Source organism: Micromys minutus, assembly GCF_963924665.1.
Source record: "Micromys minutus genome assembly, chromosome: 13".
Lineage (NCBI taxonomy): Eukaryota > Metazoa > Chordata > Mammalia > Rodentia > Muridae > Micromys > Micromys minutus.
In genome coordinates, this window is record NC_137982.1 from 35,449,314 (window position 1) to 35,466,286 (window position 16,973).

At 40.8% G+C, this 16,973-nt stretch overlaps 1 protein-coding gene across 1 annotated transcript in view; it reads right to left on the reverse strand.

Moving 5' to 3' along the window:
- Window positions 1-5,537: 5,537 nt before the first annotated feature.
- LOC308429181 (non-structural maintenance of chromosomes element 4 homolog A-like) overlaps window positions 5,538-16,973 on the reverse strand; it is a gene marked incomplete at both ends in the record, with an annotated part of 34,851 nt that continues 23,415 nt past the window's right edge. The window contains 5 exon segments of the mRNA XM_080927928.1: window positions 5,538-5,949; window positions 5,951-6,365; window positions 6,368-6,511; window positions 16,232-16,277; window positions 16,751-16,878. Of these exon segments, the coding sequence (XP_080784054.1) occupies window positions 5,538-5,949; window positions 5,951-6,365; window positions 6,368-6,511; window positions 16,232-16,277; window positions 16,751-16,878 (1,145 nt within the window).

Genomic DNA, 16,973 nt, shown 5'->3' on the forward strand with positions numbered 1-16,973 from the left:
CGTGACTGTGGAGAAACAAAAATAATGTCTGGGTTAAGCTCTCTCGGTGGTGGACACTTCACCTTCATTCCCTGGTTCCATCTGAATAGCCATTTAGGAGACTAGCATTATTGCCTTTGTTTAAATCACGTGGCTGGTGAGGGGTGGTTCCTCTGGGCTCCGGAGACCACAGCCTTATCCTGTGCCTCTGGTTTACTGAAGTGCGGAGGATGGGGAGGAGGTTTGAAACTCTCTCCTGGTCCATGACTTCTCACCACAGTCAAGGTCCACCTGATTAGGAAATCTCCCTAGGACTAGAAATGGCACTGGTTCATGTATGAAGACCGGCGATCTACACATCCATCCTCAAATTTAGCAATTCGAAGCAGTCAGCTATGCGGACAGTTTTGTATGCATTGCTAAATGCAGACACAAAAACTGCATTTGCAAAAAGAGGAAACCCAGTTAAACTAGGTTGCAAATTTGGCCCTAATTTAGCGTAGCATTTGTGATACATATAGGTTAGAGTGACATTTATATAATGGTGTGAAATATGAGAAAGCTCCAATGCTAGACACAAAGACTTTTACGATTGCTTTTGCCTACTTTGGTTAGTTTAAGAAACAGGAGGGAGAATTTGGTTTTTCAAGTGATGGGGAGCCTTTAAGGATGTTGGAACACTGTTCAGTCCCCTGGGGTTCTGCCTGCTGTACAATTTTAAATGTCTTTTAGCTAAAAAATTGGCCAACAAGGGAAACATCGAGATGAAATCTCTTCTTACTTAGCTGGGAAGTGAGAAACTATAGGGGGCTAGCACAAGCTAATTGTGATAGTCGGGGTATGGGGTCGGCTTTAGGGGTCAAAGTCCTACAATGCTTCTAGTTAACAGTGGTTAGTGCACCCCCGACTGGAGAAACTACATGCATATTAGAATTGGTTTTGGAGAGTCTGTCCTTACACTTGGATGCAGACAAGAAATATAACCAGAAGTGAGACTAGATTAGTACACCACACACAAACGCTCCCATCATGGTACCTGTGATGTTCTCCATCTTCCCCGAGGCCACTGGAGGGCACTGTTTTCTCCTCTGGGAGCAGCACCTGGTCTTCCAGCTAGATTTCAAGTGCTAGAAAGGTTGCATGCACACTTTTTATTCAGACTGTTTGGAGTTTACCCCTCCTGCTTACACGCCACGGAAGTTTTTGTTGAAACTGTACTACTGTCAGCCAAACCATGTGTGTCTAAGACCAGATTCCAAACGAAGATCATGTACAATGTTTACTACTGAGGGGACTTCTAAAAGCTATTAATCATTTGAGAACAGCGTTAGTGTAAGTGGGAAATGAAAGAAGATACATAACCAGGAGTGAGTAATGTTTCCTGGAGGTTTTGCATTTGACAGCTTCAGTATTTTTATTCGGTTGACAGAACCGACCATTGTACTATATTTAACATGTATTTATGTTTTAACCATTTAGTCAGCATTTTCTAGGAAGAGAAATGAAGACACTGTTCAGAAGGTTGTTCACCACTCTGAGCATGCAATGCTTCCTGTCCTTAGCATAATAATGTAGGGAAATATTTATTATTATTGTTATTGTTATTATTATTAATTTAAAGAAACAAAATATGGCCTAGTGGCACATATCTAATCACAGCATTTGGAAAGAGGAAACAGGTATGGGAGAATTTAATCCCTACTTAAAGGCATGTAAAGTTAATTGAATTGCTTCCATTGTGACCGTCACTTACCATTTCCTAAATGAAAATTTTATTTATTTTATATTTATAACTTTTTCTAACCAAAGACTAATTTTTTTCTAAAATCAACATATAGAATTATTCACATTTTTATTGGAAATTTTTATTTACATTTCAAATGTTATCCCCTTTGCCGGTTTCCCTTCCAGAAATACCCTATCACATCCCCCCTCCCCCGTATCTATTAGAGTGCTCTCCCACCCACCCACCTCCTCCCACCTCCCTGCCCTGACATCCCCCTACACTGGGGCATCAAGCCTTGGCAGGACTAAGGGCTTCTCTTGACTTTTTTTTAAAAATAAAGTGCCTAGATGCTTAGCTGGGATTTCGCCAACATATGGTAAAGCAACCAGTCACTTGAGAGAAAAACATACATTTTTAATGCCTATGCCACACACGGTTTAATTTTTTTAATTTATTATAAAAGTTATAAATACTCATTGTAGAAATTATAGAAATAACAAAAGTTATAAAACCTACCAAAACATCACTTGATATCCCATAAATGTGAACAATATTTATATAGTAGCCAAAAACTTAAAGATAAAGAAATAAAAGAATTACACATTATCCTTTCAAAACTATTTTCTTTGCGGCACCTTATATTTTTTTCCGTTTGCACGTGCATGCGTGTGCTGAGGGTCAGTCCAGGACCAGAACACTCTAGGCAAGTGGCCTCCCATCGGTATACACACAGCTTCTAGTTTTTCTATGCTGTAAACTGTGTTATGATAAACTGTCTTGTAAACAAGTATTTAGATATATCTATAAATTATCTCTTTTAGGTAAATTTCTAAATTGTAATTTCGAGGTCTGAAATTGAGAGTCTGGCAGCGTATGAGAATGTCCATTCATTCACATCTTCAACAACACTGAATGTTCTCAGTCTCGGCCCTCTGCAAACCAAGAGCTAAAAAGCCAAGATGCCCTGAGCATCTCTCTGCTTCGTGGGAGAAGCGCCTGAGTGGTTCAGGCATCTTAAGCATTTCCTCTCCTGCTCTGTAACTTAGTTATTCCTCTGTTGACTGGGGCGTTATTGTTTTAATTATGAGAACTCTCTTAGGGGAACAGTAAGAAAACCACATTATAGTACAAGCCGTTATTACATGCAGTAAAATGCATTTTCCAAGTAGGCGTTTTTCAAAGCTGTTTTATAATATTTTCATACTAACGCTTTCATGTTGAAATTGCCAATTTCTCAATTGTTTCATTTATGCCATGGCATCTACATTTAGAGAATCGTCCCCATGAAACGCTACTCACTTTATATTTTCTATCTATCCATCTATCTATCCATCTATCTGTCTATTTACGCATCTACCCCGCTTATTTTGATTTATTACATGAGGTGAGAGCTTGGTTTTCAGTTGCTAATCAATTGTTTCTGCATTTTTTTTTAAAAATGGAATACATCTAAGTGACTTAGAACGATTTCACAATCCAACTGAAAGCTTCCATGGTTCAGGGTCGACTCCTGAGACTAATCTTTCTTCCACCAAGTTCTCTAGCCTTCCACCTCTGTGACAAACATGTCACTACCCACTCATCCATCTAATATTCAGAGTCCTCACTAGGAAGCTCTTCAAAATGTGTCCCTCTTGACTACTCTTTCATGCACTGCAGAATTACTTTACTAAGTTAAAAAAGATTCGCCTGAGAGCATATGCTTTGGTATGGAAAAATGCCCAAGATATATTAAGTGAGGAACAGTATGTATAACATCATCTCTCATAATGTAAAAGAGGCAGAAAAAGCAGAGAGAATGTTCGTGTATGTGTGCGTGTGAGTGTGTGCCTTCTGGATGCGTACAAAAGTTTTTGGGGAATGATTGAAAATATTATTAGCAATGTTTACCTAAGGTCAGTGGGAATGAATGTTATATGGAGAAAGGAACTTTTGCTTTTCACTATAAAGTATATTTACACACTTTGAATTTCTACCATGATAAAGCATTACTCTTACCAGTGTTAATAGCTTTTTTTTTTTTTTTTTTTTTAAACTGGAGCTTGCTGAGCCTGACGGTGCTCACATTTAATCCCAGCATTAGGGGTGGGGGATGGGGTGACAGAGGCAGGATTCCCTATGTGTTGAAACTGTCCTGGTCAAATTAAGTTCCAGGTCAGCCAGGGCTACATAGCGAGCCGGTTTCAAAAACAAATGAATAAATAAATCTTGGGCTGAGGATTTAGCTGTGTTGGTAAAATGCTTCCCTTGAAGACAGAAAGCCTTGGGCTCAATCCCCAGTACCATTTAAAGTCAACATAGTGGTACAGGCAAGTGCACAGAGAGAGAAGGAGCTGACACTTCAGGTTATCCTTCACCACACAGAGAGCTTGAACTCAGTCTAGGCCACATGAGACCCTGTCTCTAAATTAATTAATTAAAAAGTCAATCATACACAAAAGAATAAATACAGCACTCTCACTCATAAGAGTAATCTAGAGTAAGCCAGTTTCTAGGGATGGTGTCGGGTAAGAAGAGAAAGAAGAACTTGGTCCAGTAGATGCTAAGCCTCTCGGCTGTACAAAATGAAAACGTGCTGGAAGCGCACAGGGTGAATCCCACTGAACCTCATACATCAAATGATTAAGGCCATACATTCTACATTTTAGCACAATTAATAAGACCTCGTACACGATATCTCTCTGGGGAGCTGGACCAAAGAAGAAGGATGTAGGTTAGGACTGTATTTCTTACTTAACTTCTTCATGGCCTAAATTTTTCATAAGAAGTCTACTGTCTTCTTAGGAAAACCCATTTGGAGTCTTGGGGATGGGGAGATGGTTCAGTTGGTAAGAAAAGCACGTAGAGCAAGCGTGAGGGCCTGAAATCAGATCTCAGCACCCATGTAGAATCTGAATGTGGCCGTGCAAGTCTGTAACCCCATCACTGGTGGGGAAGAGACCGGTGGAACCTGAGAACTCACTAGTCACCTGCATCACCCAGAAAGCTTCCATTTCAGCAAGAGACAACTGCCTTAAGGCAATGAAGCAAAGAACGATGGTGAGATGTCAGATGTCCTCTGGTCTCTGCGTGTGCAGGTGTGGGTGAGACAGACAGAGAGAAGGGGAGGGAGGGAGGGAGGGAGGGAGAGAGGGAGGGAGGGAGAGAGGGAGGGAGAGAGGGAGGGAGGGAAGGAGAGAGGGAGGAAGGGAGGGAGGGAGGGAGGGAAGAATGGAGGGAGGGGAAGAGTAGTGCCATGGTTAATTTGAAAATCCTTTGGAGAACATAAGCAGATTTATAATGAATTTACAAATAAATTGAGGCAAATTTATTTATTTTTATTGTGACTATGGCAGTGGATTTCTTTTAATCAAAGACAACCATGACAAATCCAATAACTATCTGTTGCAATATCCTTTTCAACCCAATCGCCAATTTGTTGCATTTTCCTCTTCAACCCAAATAAACCTAATCAATGAAAACACAACTCAGTAATTAAGAAAACAAGCTGCAGTCTATTTTGGGCAGATTACCCCTCCTAGGAAATCCCTCTCACTTGCAGTGAACAGTCCTCTTCCCCTCCCCCCCCCAAGTCCTCTCCCCTTTCTCCTCTGACTCCTCCTCTTCTCTTTTGCTCCCTGACTACTCCTCTTCCATTTTACTCCCTGAATCCTCCTCTTCCGTTTTCTCTTCTTGTCTAATCATGTATTGCCTTAACATAAATCTACAACTATCAAAAGCTGCATTTTACTAAAACAAATCTTCATCTTTGAAAACATTTAATCATACATATACACAATACATGCTGCTTTTCACTCAGGATTTCACTGTTGCCTTCCGTCTTCAGCTGGCGTCAGGCACTTAGCCACTGCTGGCTCTTACTCAGAGAGATCACAGGCTCAGAAATCTCCAAAGTCTTCACAATCTCCTCCCAGTCATGATAACTCAAAGCTATCATTCCTTGACTCCTAATTTGAATGTTTTGGTCAGTTCCCTCATTATCTTCACTAATCACTGGCTCTATTATTGGCAGTCGGTCTTGGTCGAGTCTTATTCTTGCAAAACCAACCCATATGATGAAGGGAGACTTGGAAGATGGTTTCCACTGTAGGGGGGGGGGGGGAGAATGTGGATCAACCACAAAATCAAAAAACGACATTGGAGTATCAGGGTCTTCTTGAAAGTATGTCTGCAACAATCCCAAGATCCTCTCTACTTCTTTCTCAGTTGCTTCTTGATGAGATTCTTCCATGCATCCAACTGAGCATTGCCCGCTGCTCTTCTGTCGTGCGAGGTTGTCTTGGACCATCAGTTCGTGGCTTTGGCACAGGGAATTCTCCATGTATCGAACCCAATAGAAAGTGGAATGTATGTGTTTTAGTAAAGGTGTTTCCTGCTGTTTTGCCTGATACGTCCCAGGAGTCATAGACAATTAATTCAATATCAGTTCTGTGTTCGTCACAGATGAATTCTTCAGCTTCTAGTGGATTTACACCCATATGTATCTGTAGAGTTTCGACGTATCTTAACATATCAAATGAGCTCAGGCCAGAACACAGCTGTTTGGCTTTCTCTTTGCCCAAGTCTGAAGCCAGAACGAGAAACTGGGCATCGACAACTGCTTCTCTTGCTCGTGACACTTCATTAAACCAAGTGTTAGCTTCTTCGAGGATCTCTGTTTGTCACCGGCGTTCAGTATCACCCGGTTTTGTTGGACGGAGTTGATGAGAGCGCGGTACTGATGGCGGGTCTGGCGGCACAGGCCCTGGTCGTACTTGGCCTCCAAGCAGACCGGGTCCGTCATCTGGTCCCCCGAATCAGACAGGTCTGAGTTTGAGGCAAATTTATAATACTAAAATACTTTCCCTCCCCTCAAAACGCCTTGTTTGTTTGTTTGATTGATTGATTGACTGATTCTTATTGAGTATCTGACTGTACAGCCCTGCCTAGCCTCCAACTCTCTCTTCTGGGACTACAAGCGTATGATAACATGCCCAGCTCTTCTTTTAAAAAACAAACAGACAAAAAAAAACAAAAACAAAAAACAAAAAAACAAACCAAAAAAAAAAAAAAGAATCCAAGGAGATGGAGAGATGGCTCAGCAGCTAACATCACTGACGGCTCTTCCAGAGAATCCACGTTCAATTCCCAGCACCCACATTGCAGCTCCCAGCTGTCTGTAACTCCAGTCCTTGGGTATTTGGTGCCCTCCTCTGGTCTCTACTGGCATCGCAAGCATGCAGACAAAAATCCGTCCCCATAAACAAAATTTTTTTGAAAAAGGTTTATTTAAAACTGTGTGGTCTTACATAACATCATGGAACTTTTCTTATGTAGGCTCTGTACACGTTCTGTAGTTTATTAGTTTGTAGCTCAGTCTGCTTCTGTAGCTGCAGTCTGGTATTCAGAAATAAAAGACATGCAATACATAATCGTTTGTGAATTCAACTTGCTTAATTAAAAAGTTTTCTCAATTTTTTAATCTCTAACTACTCGAGGGTGACATTGTGCTTTGGATGTTATAGCCTTTAATTTTAAATATGTTCCTAAAGTAATCATTCCATTCGAGTTTAGGGTAACATTATTTGTTTATTATAGAAACGTACTAAGTTCGGTGAATATAACTTTTCCTTTATATGTAAGTTTTTAGTCGTAGAAACATGGCTTAAGAAAATAGTTACTACCAAAAATATTCAGAGTGAAGTAATACCTGTTATTTTCTAAAAGAAGAAAGGAACAAAAAATATTAGTACATATGTGAATTCCATGAATAATTTATGAGAACCTTGAAAAGAACAGATATGACCTATTTTGGAGCCTGCAGACTTCATATTTATAGATACTTCTTTAAATGTTTATTTTTATTTTCAAAATCAAGTATTTTATTGCTACTTTCTCTAACTATAATGTCCTAATCACAAAAAGCATTCAAATATTTTTAACCTTCCTTTCATGTGCACATGTATCTTGCCTTCATGTGAGTTTAGGCACTGTATTCAGTTCCTGCAGAGGACAGAAGAGGACATCAGGTCCCTGGGGACTAGAGTTACAGATTGTTGTGAGCCTCCATGTGGGTGCTGGAAATCAAATCTGGATTTTCTAGAAGAGCAACCAATGGTCTTAGCCGCTAAGCCGTCTCTCCAGTCCATGGAACGAGTTTTTCTCTGTTTGTTTGTTTGTTTGTTTTAGTGAAATGCTTTATTATGTGGTTAAATATCTCTCCCACCCTTTCTCTCTGTCTCCGACTGTCTGTCTGTCTGTCTAACTGTTTCTCCCCCACCGTGTATGCATGTTTGTGTGTGTGTGTGTGTGTGTGTGTGTGGTGCTGCTGCTGTTGTTGCACGGTATGATACATGTATGTGAGTGTGTAAGCGCACACGCCCATGCCAGCTCCATGGCTGGTCTAGAACTCACTGTTTTTCCTCAGCCTCTTCAGTTCTAGATAACACTACTATGTGTTCTTATATAAAAATCGATCATGAATCTTTTTCTTTTCCTCATAAATAGCAATAAACTATTTGGTGATATTTGGCTTATTCTTCAAGAATTAATTCTAGGGGGTAGAGAAATGTTTCAGAGGCCTAATGTTCATTACTGACTTACCAATGGGCACTTCTTCACTGGCCAGTCGGTAGAATAGCATGAATAACTGAATAAGACTTGACAACAATTCTCCACCTTCAGGTTGAAGAGCATCGTAGACAGCAAGTGTGGGGGGGGGTTCTCTGTCAGTTCCACATTTCTCTATGTCTTGTGACTATAACACGTAGTGTCTTCAGCAATAGTGTCTTATCACTTATGTTCTAGGGGACGATCAGCAGCCCTAGCAAAATCACTTCTGTTTGAAGGGGTGCTATTTGAATGAGAATGACACCCAGTGGCTCATAATTTTGAGTACTTGGTCCCCTATGGAGGAACTGTTTGGGAAGGATTAGGAAGTGTTGAAGGGGCTGTGTAGTTGGAAACAGGCTTCAAGGTTTCAAAAGGGCATACCACAAATCACCTGTGCTTGAGGCTCCAGATGTAAGCTCTCACCTAACACTTCAGCACCGTACCTGCCTGCCGCTGTGCTCTACTGTGGTGGGTCATAGACTCTAGCCCTCCAGACCTGTAGGCCCCAAATTAATGTTCTCTTTCATTAAGTGCCTGGGTCATGACATCTCATCACAATAATAGGAACCCTAACTAAATGGCTTCCCCTAACCAACTACTTATAGGAGGCCTACTTTACGCCCTCCATTCCACTGATGTTTTCACTTAGCAGCCCACAATCTGCGTAGATCTTGACGGCTGGTGCTAAAATGCTTTTGGTTTTATGGATGTCCTATAATGTGTTGATGGATCTTCTGGTTTGATTTTTGTTGAATTTTTTTCCTTTGTTGTTGCCATTGTTTTGCTTTGAGGCAAGCTCTTGTGATGGCCAGGTGCTCACTGTATAATCAAGGCTGATCTCAAAGTGGATAAGCTTCTGCATCAGCCTCCCAAACACAATTTGAAGTGCATACCACCACACGAGCCGATGACTCTCCTGTTGATTAACATTTATGTTTTTACAATGAACGCGTTATTTACAATGGATAAATTTACATTTAGTGCACTATTACTTCTTTAATAGAGTGAGTTGATATGGGCTGTGGTAGAGGATGTCTATAAATGTCAGTCATGGGCTAGGATGGTGCACACGTGTCATCTTAGCAGGAGGATTGGGAATTCAAGGCTGTCTTGAAACATACACACACACACACACACACACACACACACACACACATGCACGCACGCACGCACTCATTCGGAAAGACAAAAGGAGGGTAAATAAGAAGAACACTAGGCAGAAAAGAACTAGAGACCTTCAACCTTCTTGATTGAAGACAAGAACCAACTCCCAAATAACATTGGCACCACCACCATCCCCCATGGCATCCACCCATCAACACACACTTCTCTTTCTTCTCCTTCTTCTTTTAGATTTATTTTATTGAGTACACGATCTCTGTCTTCAGACACACCAGAAGAGGGCATCAGACGCCATTACAGATAGTTGTGAACCACCATGTGGTGCCTGGGACCTGAACTCAGGTTCTCTGGAAGAGCAGTCAGTGCTCTTAACCACTGAGCCATCTCTCCAGCCCCAACACACACTTCTAAAATTAAAAAAAAAAAAAAAGTAGCATTATTTTTGAAGATCATAGTAATTATACTCTTGACTATTTTCTAGGTAGTTGGTAAGTTTATTTTAAAATTCTTTTACATTTTAAGTGAAAAATGATATCTCATTAGTCTCTTAATTTCTAGATAATTACTAATAAAACTTACCATTAAGACCCACCATGGCTTTCTACAGTTGGGAATTAACTATTTTATCCTAGTCTTCTGATTCCTTTGGAGTACATATTTTGTTATTAGTCAACAAGTGCTTCTTTAAAAAAAAAAGTCTTATATTTTATTCTAAGTATATTTATGCTTTTACCTTTTTATCATATTTTAATCTGTGCATATGTCTTCTTTAAAGTGTAACTTAGAGATTCAAGCACACTTTTCCTTTGGTTTTCTAGTTAATATTGCCACACCCTTTAACACTCCATATTTTTCCTACCAAGTTCTTGGTTGTGTTATACTCAAGCTTCTGGTTTCTCTTTCCTGCCTCATATCTTTTTCAGCCATGTGACTCTGGTGCTAACACTCCCACGATTGCAGCAGCTCACAGCAGCAAACATTTATTCCTGTGTTTTGAGTTTCTTCGTCAGCTGAGAGACTACAGTGTTCTGGTGACAAACTGAACGTCCCTCTCTCTGGACAATTTTAGAACTACTGTGCCTTTCTCAGGCTGACAGCCACTGCCATTATCCTCTGCTGGATGTCAGGAAGACAGAGGGATAAGAGGGACTTGACTCTCCCTATTCCCTTCCCCTCCCCTTCCTCTCCCCTCTCCTTCCCCTCCCCCCCACCTCTTGTTTTTTGTTTTGAGATATAGTCTCACACAGTAGCCCAGGCAAGTCAGGGACTCATGCCAATCTTCCTACTGCCCCAAGGCTTCCTTAGCCCAAGTACAAACTATTTTCAACATGGTTACCCCTTCATCCCTGACCTCCAACTTGGTGCATTTCCTAAGTCTCAATTGAACACACACTCCTTGCTTTCCACATTATATGGTCTGAGGAAGTCATGCGACCAGCCCACAGAAGAGATGTCAAGGACTTAAAACAGAGAACTAAACCAACAGCCCTGTCTGTCACCCAGAGCTGTTTCTCTTTTCCAAACCTCAGCATCCTGTGTCAGAGTGAGACAACTGTGGACTTTCGGCAGCATAGATAACAAATGTCACACACATTGCACTTGACCTTTAGTAAATTAAAATTTTATTTCTGCTTTCTAACAATGACACATTATTATAGTTTTGCAAGACATTGCTATGGGAAAAGGCCAATTTATTTACTCCTGCCCCATTCCTGTGTAAAGAACTTTTCTAACTATTCTCTATCACTTTTCTCTATACGACTTTTGAACATGTAATAAATGCAGTTTTGATTATATAGCAGGTATGTATGCACCTCTTTACTCCCCAAGGAAAATATCATCTAGCGATACTTTTAGACTGATGAGTAATTTGGTCCACAACCTTCTGTGAGGAGGCTGAACAGTGACTCTTAGAAACCAGAATAAATAATTAATATGTATGCTGTTAATTCACAACAGTTAAAGCTATACTATCTCACTCTTCAAATTTAGTAGGAGTGGTTAATGTCGCAGAAATAAGATAATTTTCATATTAGGATAGTGATAACATAAAATGATGTTTGCCAGAGTAGCAGGGACAGGCGAAGTTACCAAATGAAATATAGATGATCCCCACCCCCACCCCCAACAAATTGTGGCTTCACCTGCAGTTTTTAGTTTACACCTCCTGTGGAAACTACTCTGACTTTTGAGGTTTAAATTTTCTTTTTTCTGGTTAGCAATATGCAACATAATGGCTGCTTGCAGTACTGGGTAGCAGTGGTGAGGTGCAGCTCCTGCTAGTCAGGAGATCATGAAGAAAGGTAACTGATATTTTTCAGTGCGCTATGCTGGTAGGCTAGATGCGTTGATGCACTCTGAAATTACCATATTCTTACCTCACAATGGGTAACCGAGACTGAGGAACATCTGCGTGGGGATGCACAAAAGTAAAGAGACAAAAAGAACAGGGAGAAAAATGGTTTGAAAGATCATCAAAAATGGCTTGAGGTTGGGCGGGGCAGCACAGACCTTTAATCCCAGCACTCTGAGAGAGTTCTAGGACAGCCAGGGCTTCACAGAGAAACATAGTCTAGAAAAACAACAACAAAATGGCTTTAGGAGGACAAGAAGGGTGAATGTGTCTGCATTTTCAGCGCTGTAGGTAACAAAATGGGACATGAGTTCAAGTCCAGAAAGACCTAGAGGAATTTTGTAAGTAACCTTAAATAGGCAAGTGTGGTTTTTTTTCTTTTCATGCATTACTTACATATTCATTTGAAAATTGTTTCTTGTTTACATTTTAAAGGATAGGGAAAGTTGGTAATAGTTCAAAGAACAAGAAAAGTAACAAAAATATCTAAATTAGACCCCTGAAGCAAGTTAATCAAACTTGTTATCATTTGATTTTAAAAGCCAGGGTGTGTGGGAGTGAGGGTTTAAGAGATAATGTCTGTTTTCAAAAATATAGCATAACCTGTCAGTGAAACCAACCAATTTGCACTGTTTGGGTAGAAACAAAAAAAAAATTCTGTGTTTAATTTTTATTTAATCACCTGCCTCTGGCTCAGTGAAATGTATATGTACATGTGTCCAGTTCAGCAAGCGTAGTCTTTTCCCAACTGTGTAAGACAGCAATGCATCTGAAGATTAGTAACAGATCAATTAATTATGTCGGAACTTTTTAATTAAAGATTTATTTACTTGATGTATATAAGTACATTGTTGCTTTCTTCAAACACACCAGAAGAGGGTGGTGGATTCCATTACAGACGGTTGTGAGCCACCACGTGGGTGCTGAGAATTGAAGTCAGGACCTCTGGAAGAGCAGTCAGTGCCACCTTCGTAAGTCCCACATGCTGTTTGCTCTGGTTCCAAAGGTGCTCAAAAATAAGCCAACTCTAACTACCCTCTGCTTTCCTAATCACAAAGTAAGTGGCCTTTGTCTCTTTAAAGACTTCTGGTAGGTTCCGAATTTGAGTTTTTATTGTGCTACCCTAACAACTAACACTTTCACTATTACAATAGCATTATAATTACTAAGCTTCCAGATGTAACTGACTGTTTCTGCCCCCAAAATAAATCAAAATACACCCTTAATCTCAGAGCACAGGAGGTAGAGGCAGATGGATCTCTGAGTTCAAGGCCAACCTGGTCTAGATAGCAAGTTCTAGGACAGCCAGGGCTACACAGAGAAACCCTGTTTCAAACAAACAACACCAACTAAAAAGTTCTCAAATTCTTATAACTAATAGATGTCTCAAGTTAGCACTTTTTGTCTAATTGGTTTATGTTGAAAAACATATAACCGAGTTAATATTTTTCTTTACGTATATAACAAATCTCAAGAGATAATACTAAATGTGTGTTCTATTCTTCCTATGTTCCCGTTCTCTTCCTCCCTTAGTGTTGGCGATCATACCTAGTGCCTCATGCATGCTGGGCAAACACCCTACCATTAAACTAGACACAGAGTCTCACCACGTAGATCCAGCTGGCCTTGAACTCTCTGTAGAAACTAGATCGCACACTCACAGAGATCCATCTGCCTCGGCCTCCTGATTGTTGGGATCACAGTCATGCACCACTAAGCATGGCCTCACTTCTCATTTGTTATTTGTTTACTTCACGGAAGATACTTGTTGCCGAGTCCGAATCTCATTCCTACTTTTAACTCACATCTGAGAGCTGCAACTGAATGCTATTGCTCAACTTTTCTCACCCTTTTCTTTCACACGGGCGTGTCTGCAATGTGTAACCTAGCTATCTCATCATTCTATTGTGAGAAATACTTTAAATTTCGAGGGAGGAGGAGAAGGAGGGGGAGGGGAGGGAGAGGGTGAGGAGGGGAGGGGGAGGGGATGGGGAGGGGGAAGGAAAAGAAGGAAGAGGAGGAGAAGGAAGAGGAGGAAGAAAAAAATAACAACCTATCGAGAGAAAATTACCTCCCAAAGAAAACCTTTACACTGTTATTCAGGCCTAGACTTTCTTGTCTCTGTGAACCCTCCCTGTATTTCAGGTGCACATTTTTGATCTCCATTATGAACATTCTGAAGATCTACCATAAGTCACCACGGTTTTCTCTGAAGCCCAAGCCCACTCTTAACAGAGATCTTCCTTGAAGACAGGGAGCCTCTCTTCTTGTTAAGTATCTTATATGACTGAATGAGGGACTTTATTTGTTTATTTAAGGCTGTTTCAAAGCCTACTTTAGGCTGATTTTGTCTTGTTTTTATTTTTTGTTTGGAAGGTCTGAGGACTGAACTCAGGGTGCTCTTGCACTGATCTAAATCTCCAACTCCCTTAAGCTGACTTCTAGTGAAGACAGCAAAGAATAAAGCTGGGAAATCACCTGTCTCATATAGCTGCCACTCAATCCTATGGGCTCAGTAAAAGAAACACAATTAATCAGTTCATAAACAAATTCTAAATGAAAAGTATAACTATTATATGAAATAAAACCTAATGACAGTTAATTATTCAGAAATAGCCATTCCTTTTCCTCAGAGAAGTTTTGCAGGGATACAGAATGATTAATGGTTAAGAGTAAGTACTTCCTGACAGAGTCTAGAGAACTTTAGGTCCATGTGATGACTCACAGCTGCCAGCAACTCATTAAATCCTCTGCAAGTCTTCCGAGACACCTCCTCTCCTCTCCTCTCCTCTCCTCTCCTCTCCTCTCCTCTCCTCTCCTCTCCTCTCCTCTCCTCTCCCCTACCCTACCCTCTCTTCTCTTTTCCTTCCCTCCTCTCACCTTCCTTCCCCTCCTGTCCCCTCCGTTCTCCTCTCCCCTCTCTATTCTTTCCTCTCTCTGATCTCAGAAGTTCTCTCTATATAGACCTGTCCTGGTGGCTGTCCTGGAACTCACTATGTAGACCATGCTGACCTCAAACTCACAGAGACCTGCCTGCTTCTGCCTCCCAAGTGCTGGGATTAGAGGTATGTACCATTTTGTCAGGCTTAAATTTTTTTTTCTTAAAGATGTTTTCAAATTATTCTCTCTCTCTCTCTCTCTCTCTCTCTCTCTCTCTCTCTCTCTCTCTCTCTCTGTGTGTGTGTGTGTGTGTGTGTGTATGCACGCATGTGCATGAGCGTATGTGTGTGTTTAAACTAATAGAAAGCATTGACTCCCTTGGAGCCGGAGAGGCACTTGTGAACTGCTACTTCTTAACTGTAACTTTGTTACTGTTTATAAATTGTAATGTAAATATCTGTGTTTTCCCAATGGGCTCAGGAGACCTCTGTGAAAGGTTTAGTTTGGCCACCCCCAAAGTGGTTGCAACCCACTGGTTAGGAATCACTGCTCCAGACCAAATCTTTTTTTTTTTTTTTTAAATAAAACCCAAACCAAAACAAAACATTTTGAGGCCTTAGAGAGATGGTTCAGAGCTAAGAGCTCTGGCTACTCTTACAGAGGACCCAGGTTTGACACACACTGTGGCTCATAGCCGTCCATTAAGGCCGGTCCGGTGGATCCACTACTTTTTTCTGCTCTCTGTGGGCAGTTCATGCACATAGTGTGTAATCACACATGCACCAAACATCTCTCACCACATCCTTGTTGTCAGGCGGCCATCTTTCTCAAGCACCAGCTAGGAAGGTGTTGTAAGAACTCCAGCTTCCGTTCAAATGGAGTTTAGAGTTTTTTAAAGATCTGATGGGCTAATCTGACGGACAAGGTAACCTTGAAATGCCTTCCCTTAAACTAAACTAATATGGATTATTTAGTTACCTTGGTATTTATTTGTAGGTTTTCCTCGGTGTACAGATAGTTATGTATCTATTATACGATTGTCTAAGAATTAATGTGCATGATAGGGAAGAATTTGTCAGCTGTTCATTATAACTTACTACGTAGAGATGCTAATCAGAGGATGTATGTGGCTAAAATTCCCATACTTAGAGATAGCTTTAGGATTATAACAGAGTAAAAGGCCACCTAAGCTTTTTAGAACATCTGAACCTCTAGAAATCATAGTGTTGTCACAAGAGGCATGGGTGGTCTCTGTGAGACAATGCAGAGTAAATGTACCCCCATTTCTGACTCTCCATTTGCCCTTCTAAAGTTCATGGCTTGGAAAACAGCATTACCTTAGAAACCTAACAGAATAAAAGAATTCTGAATGTTTGCATTTATCTGTATGGCATTATCTCCAAGACTGCAAATCATTCCTCTGTATTTGGTAGCAGTCCTTTGTTTCTGTAGAATTTGATCTCCAATAAATCTGATGGAGGCGATTTAGTTCTTGTGTTTGACGGATGGGCTGTGGCACCATTTCTGACTTTGTTGCCACTGAAGATGCTTCCACGGTGCATAAAATTCAAGTTACATACCTTGAGGATTGCATCCAGCACACTTGGTTCTGGATGTATTATCTGCCTGTAATTAAATGATGCAGACTATCGCTTTCTTAAACTGCAGAGGAGGACACATGTTTTACGTTCCACCTGAGTCGTGGCCTACTTTTCTTCCTTCGGGGTATGGTTCTCAGTCTCCTTGGTTAAGTGGACTTTTTTAGCAACATATCAAGCCAGCAACGTGGGTTTCCCTCAAGATGAGATGTCCTTTAAAGACTGTGGGTTATCTTACGCATCACTTTTTATTGTGACGGACTCATGGCTACGTTCTACACTCTATTGAGCTTCTCTTTCATCATTCCATTTTTAACGTTATGAGAGCAGGTGTTTCTCCACCATTGGCCTTCTCATTATTTGAGGTGGGTTTTCATTTCTTGAAAATAGCTGCTACTCGAGTTTGAAAAGCAGCTACTGTGTAAGCAGCCTGACTTAAACTGACAAAAGCAAGAAAATTCTGGATCCATAGTTCACCTTCCACCCCTTGACCTCACAAACCGCCATATTAGCGTGATCACACCAAAATACCAGCTTGTGTTTACAGTTGCAATCCTCCTGATGGCGGACGGGCGCGTGTACGCGAGCACTCGCTCTGTGTGCACTCAATAGGATCACGATCCGGAGAGCTGAAAATGTAAACACAAGCTGGTATTATGGTGTGACTGGCGGTTTGTGGTTCTTTGTTTGAATACTTAAAAAAAAATGGGCACCCTGGCAAGAA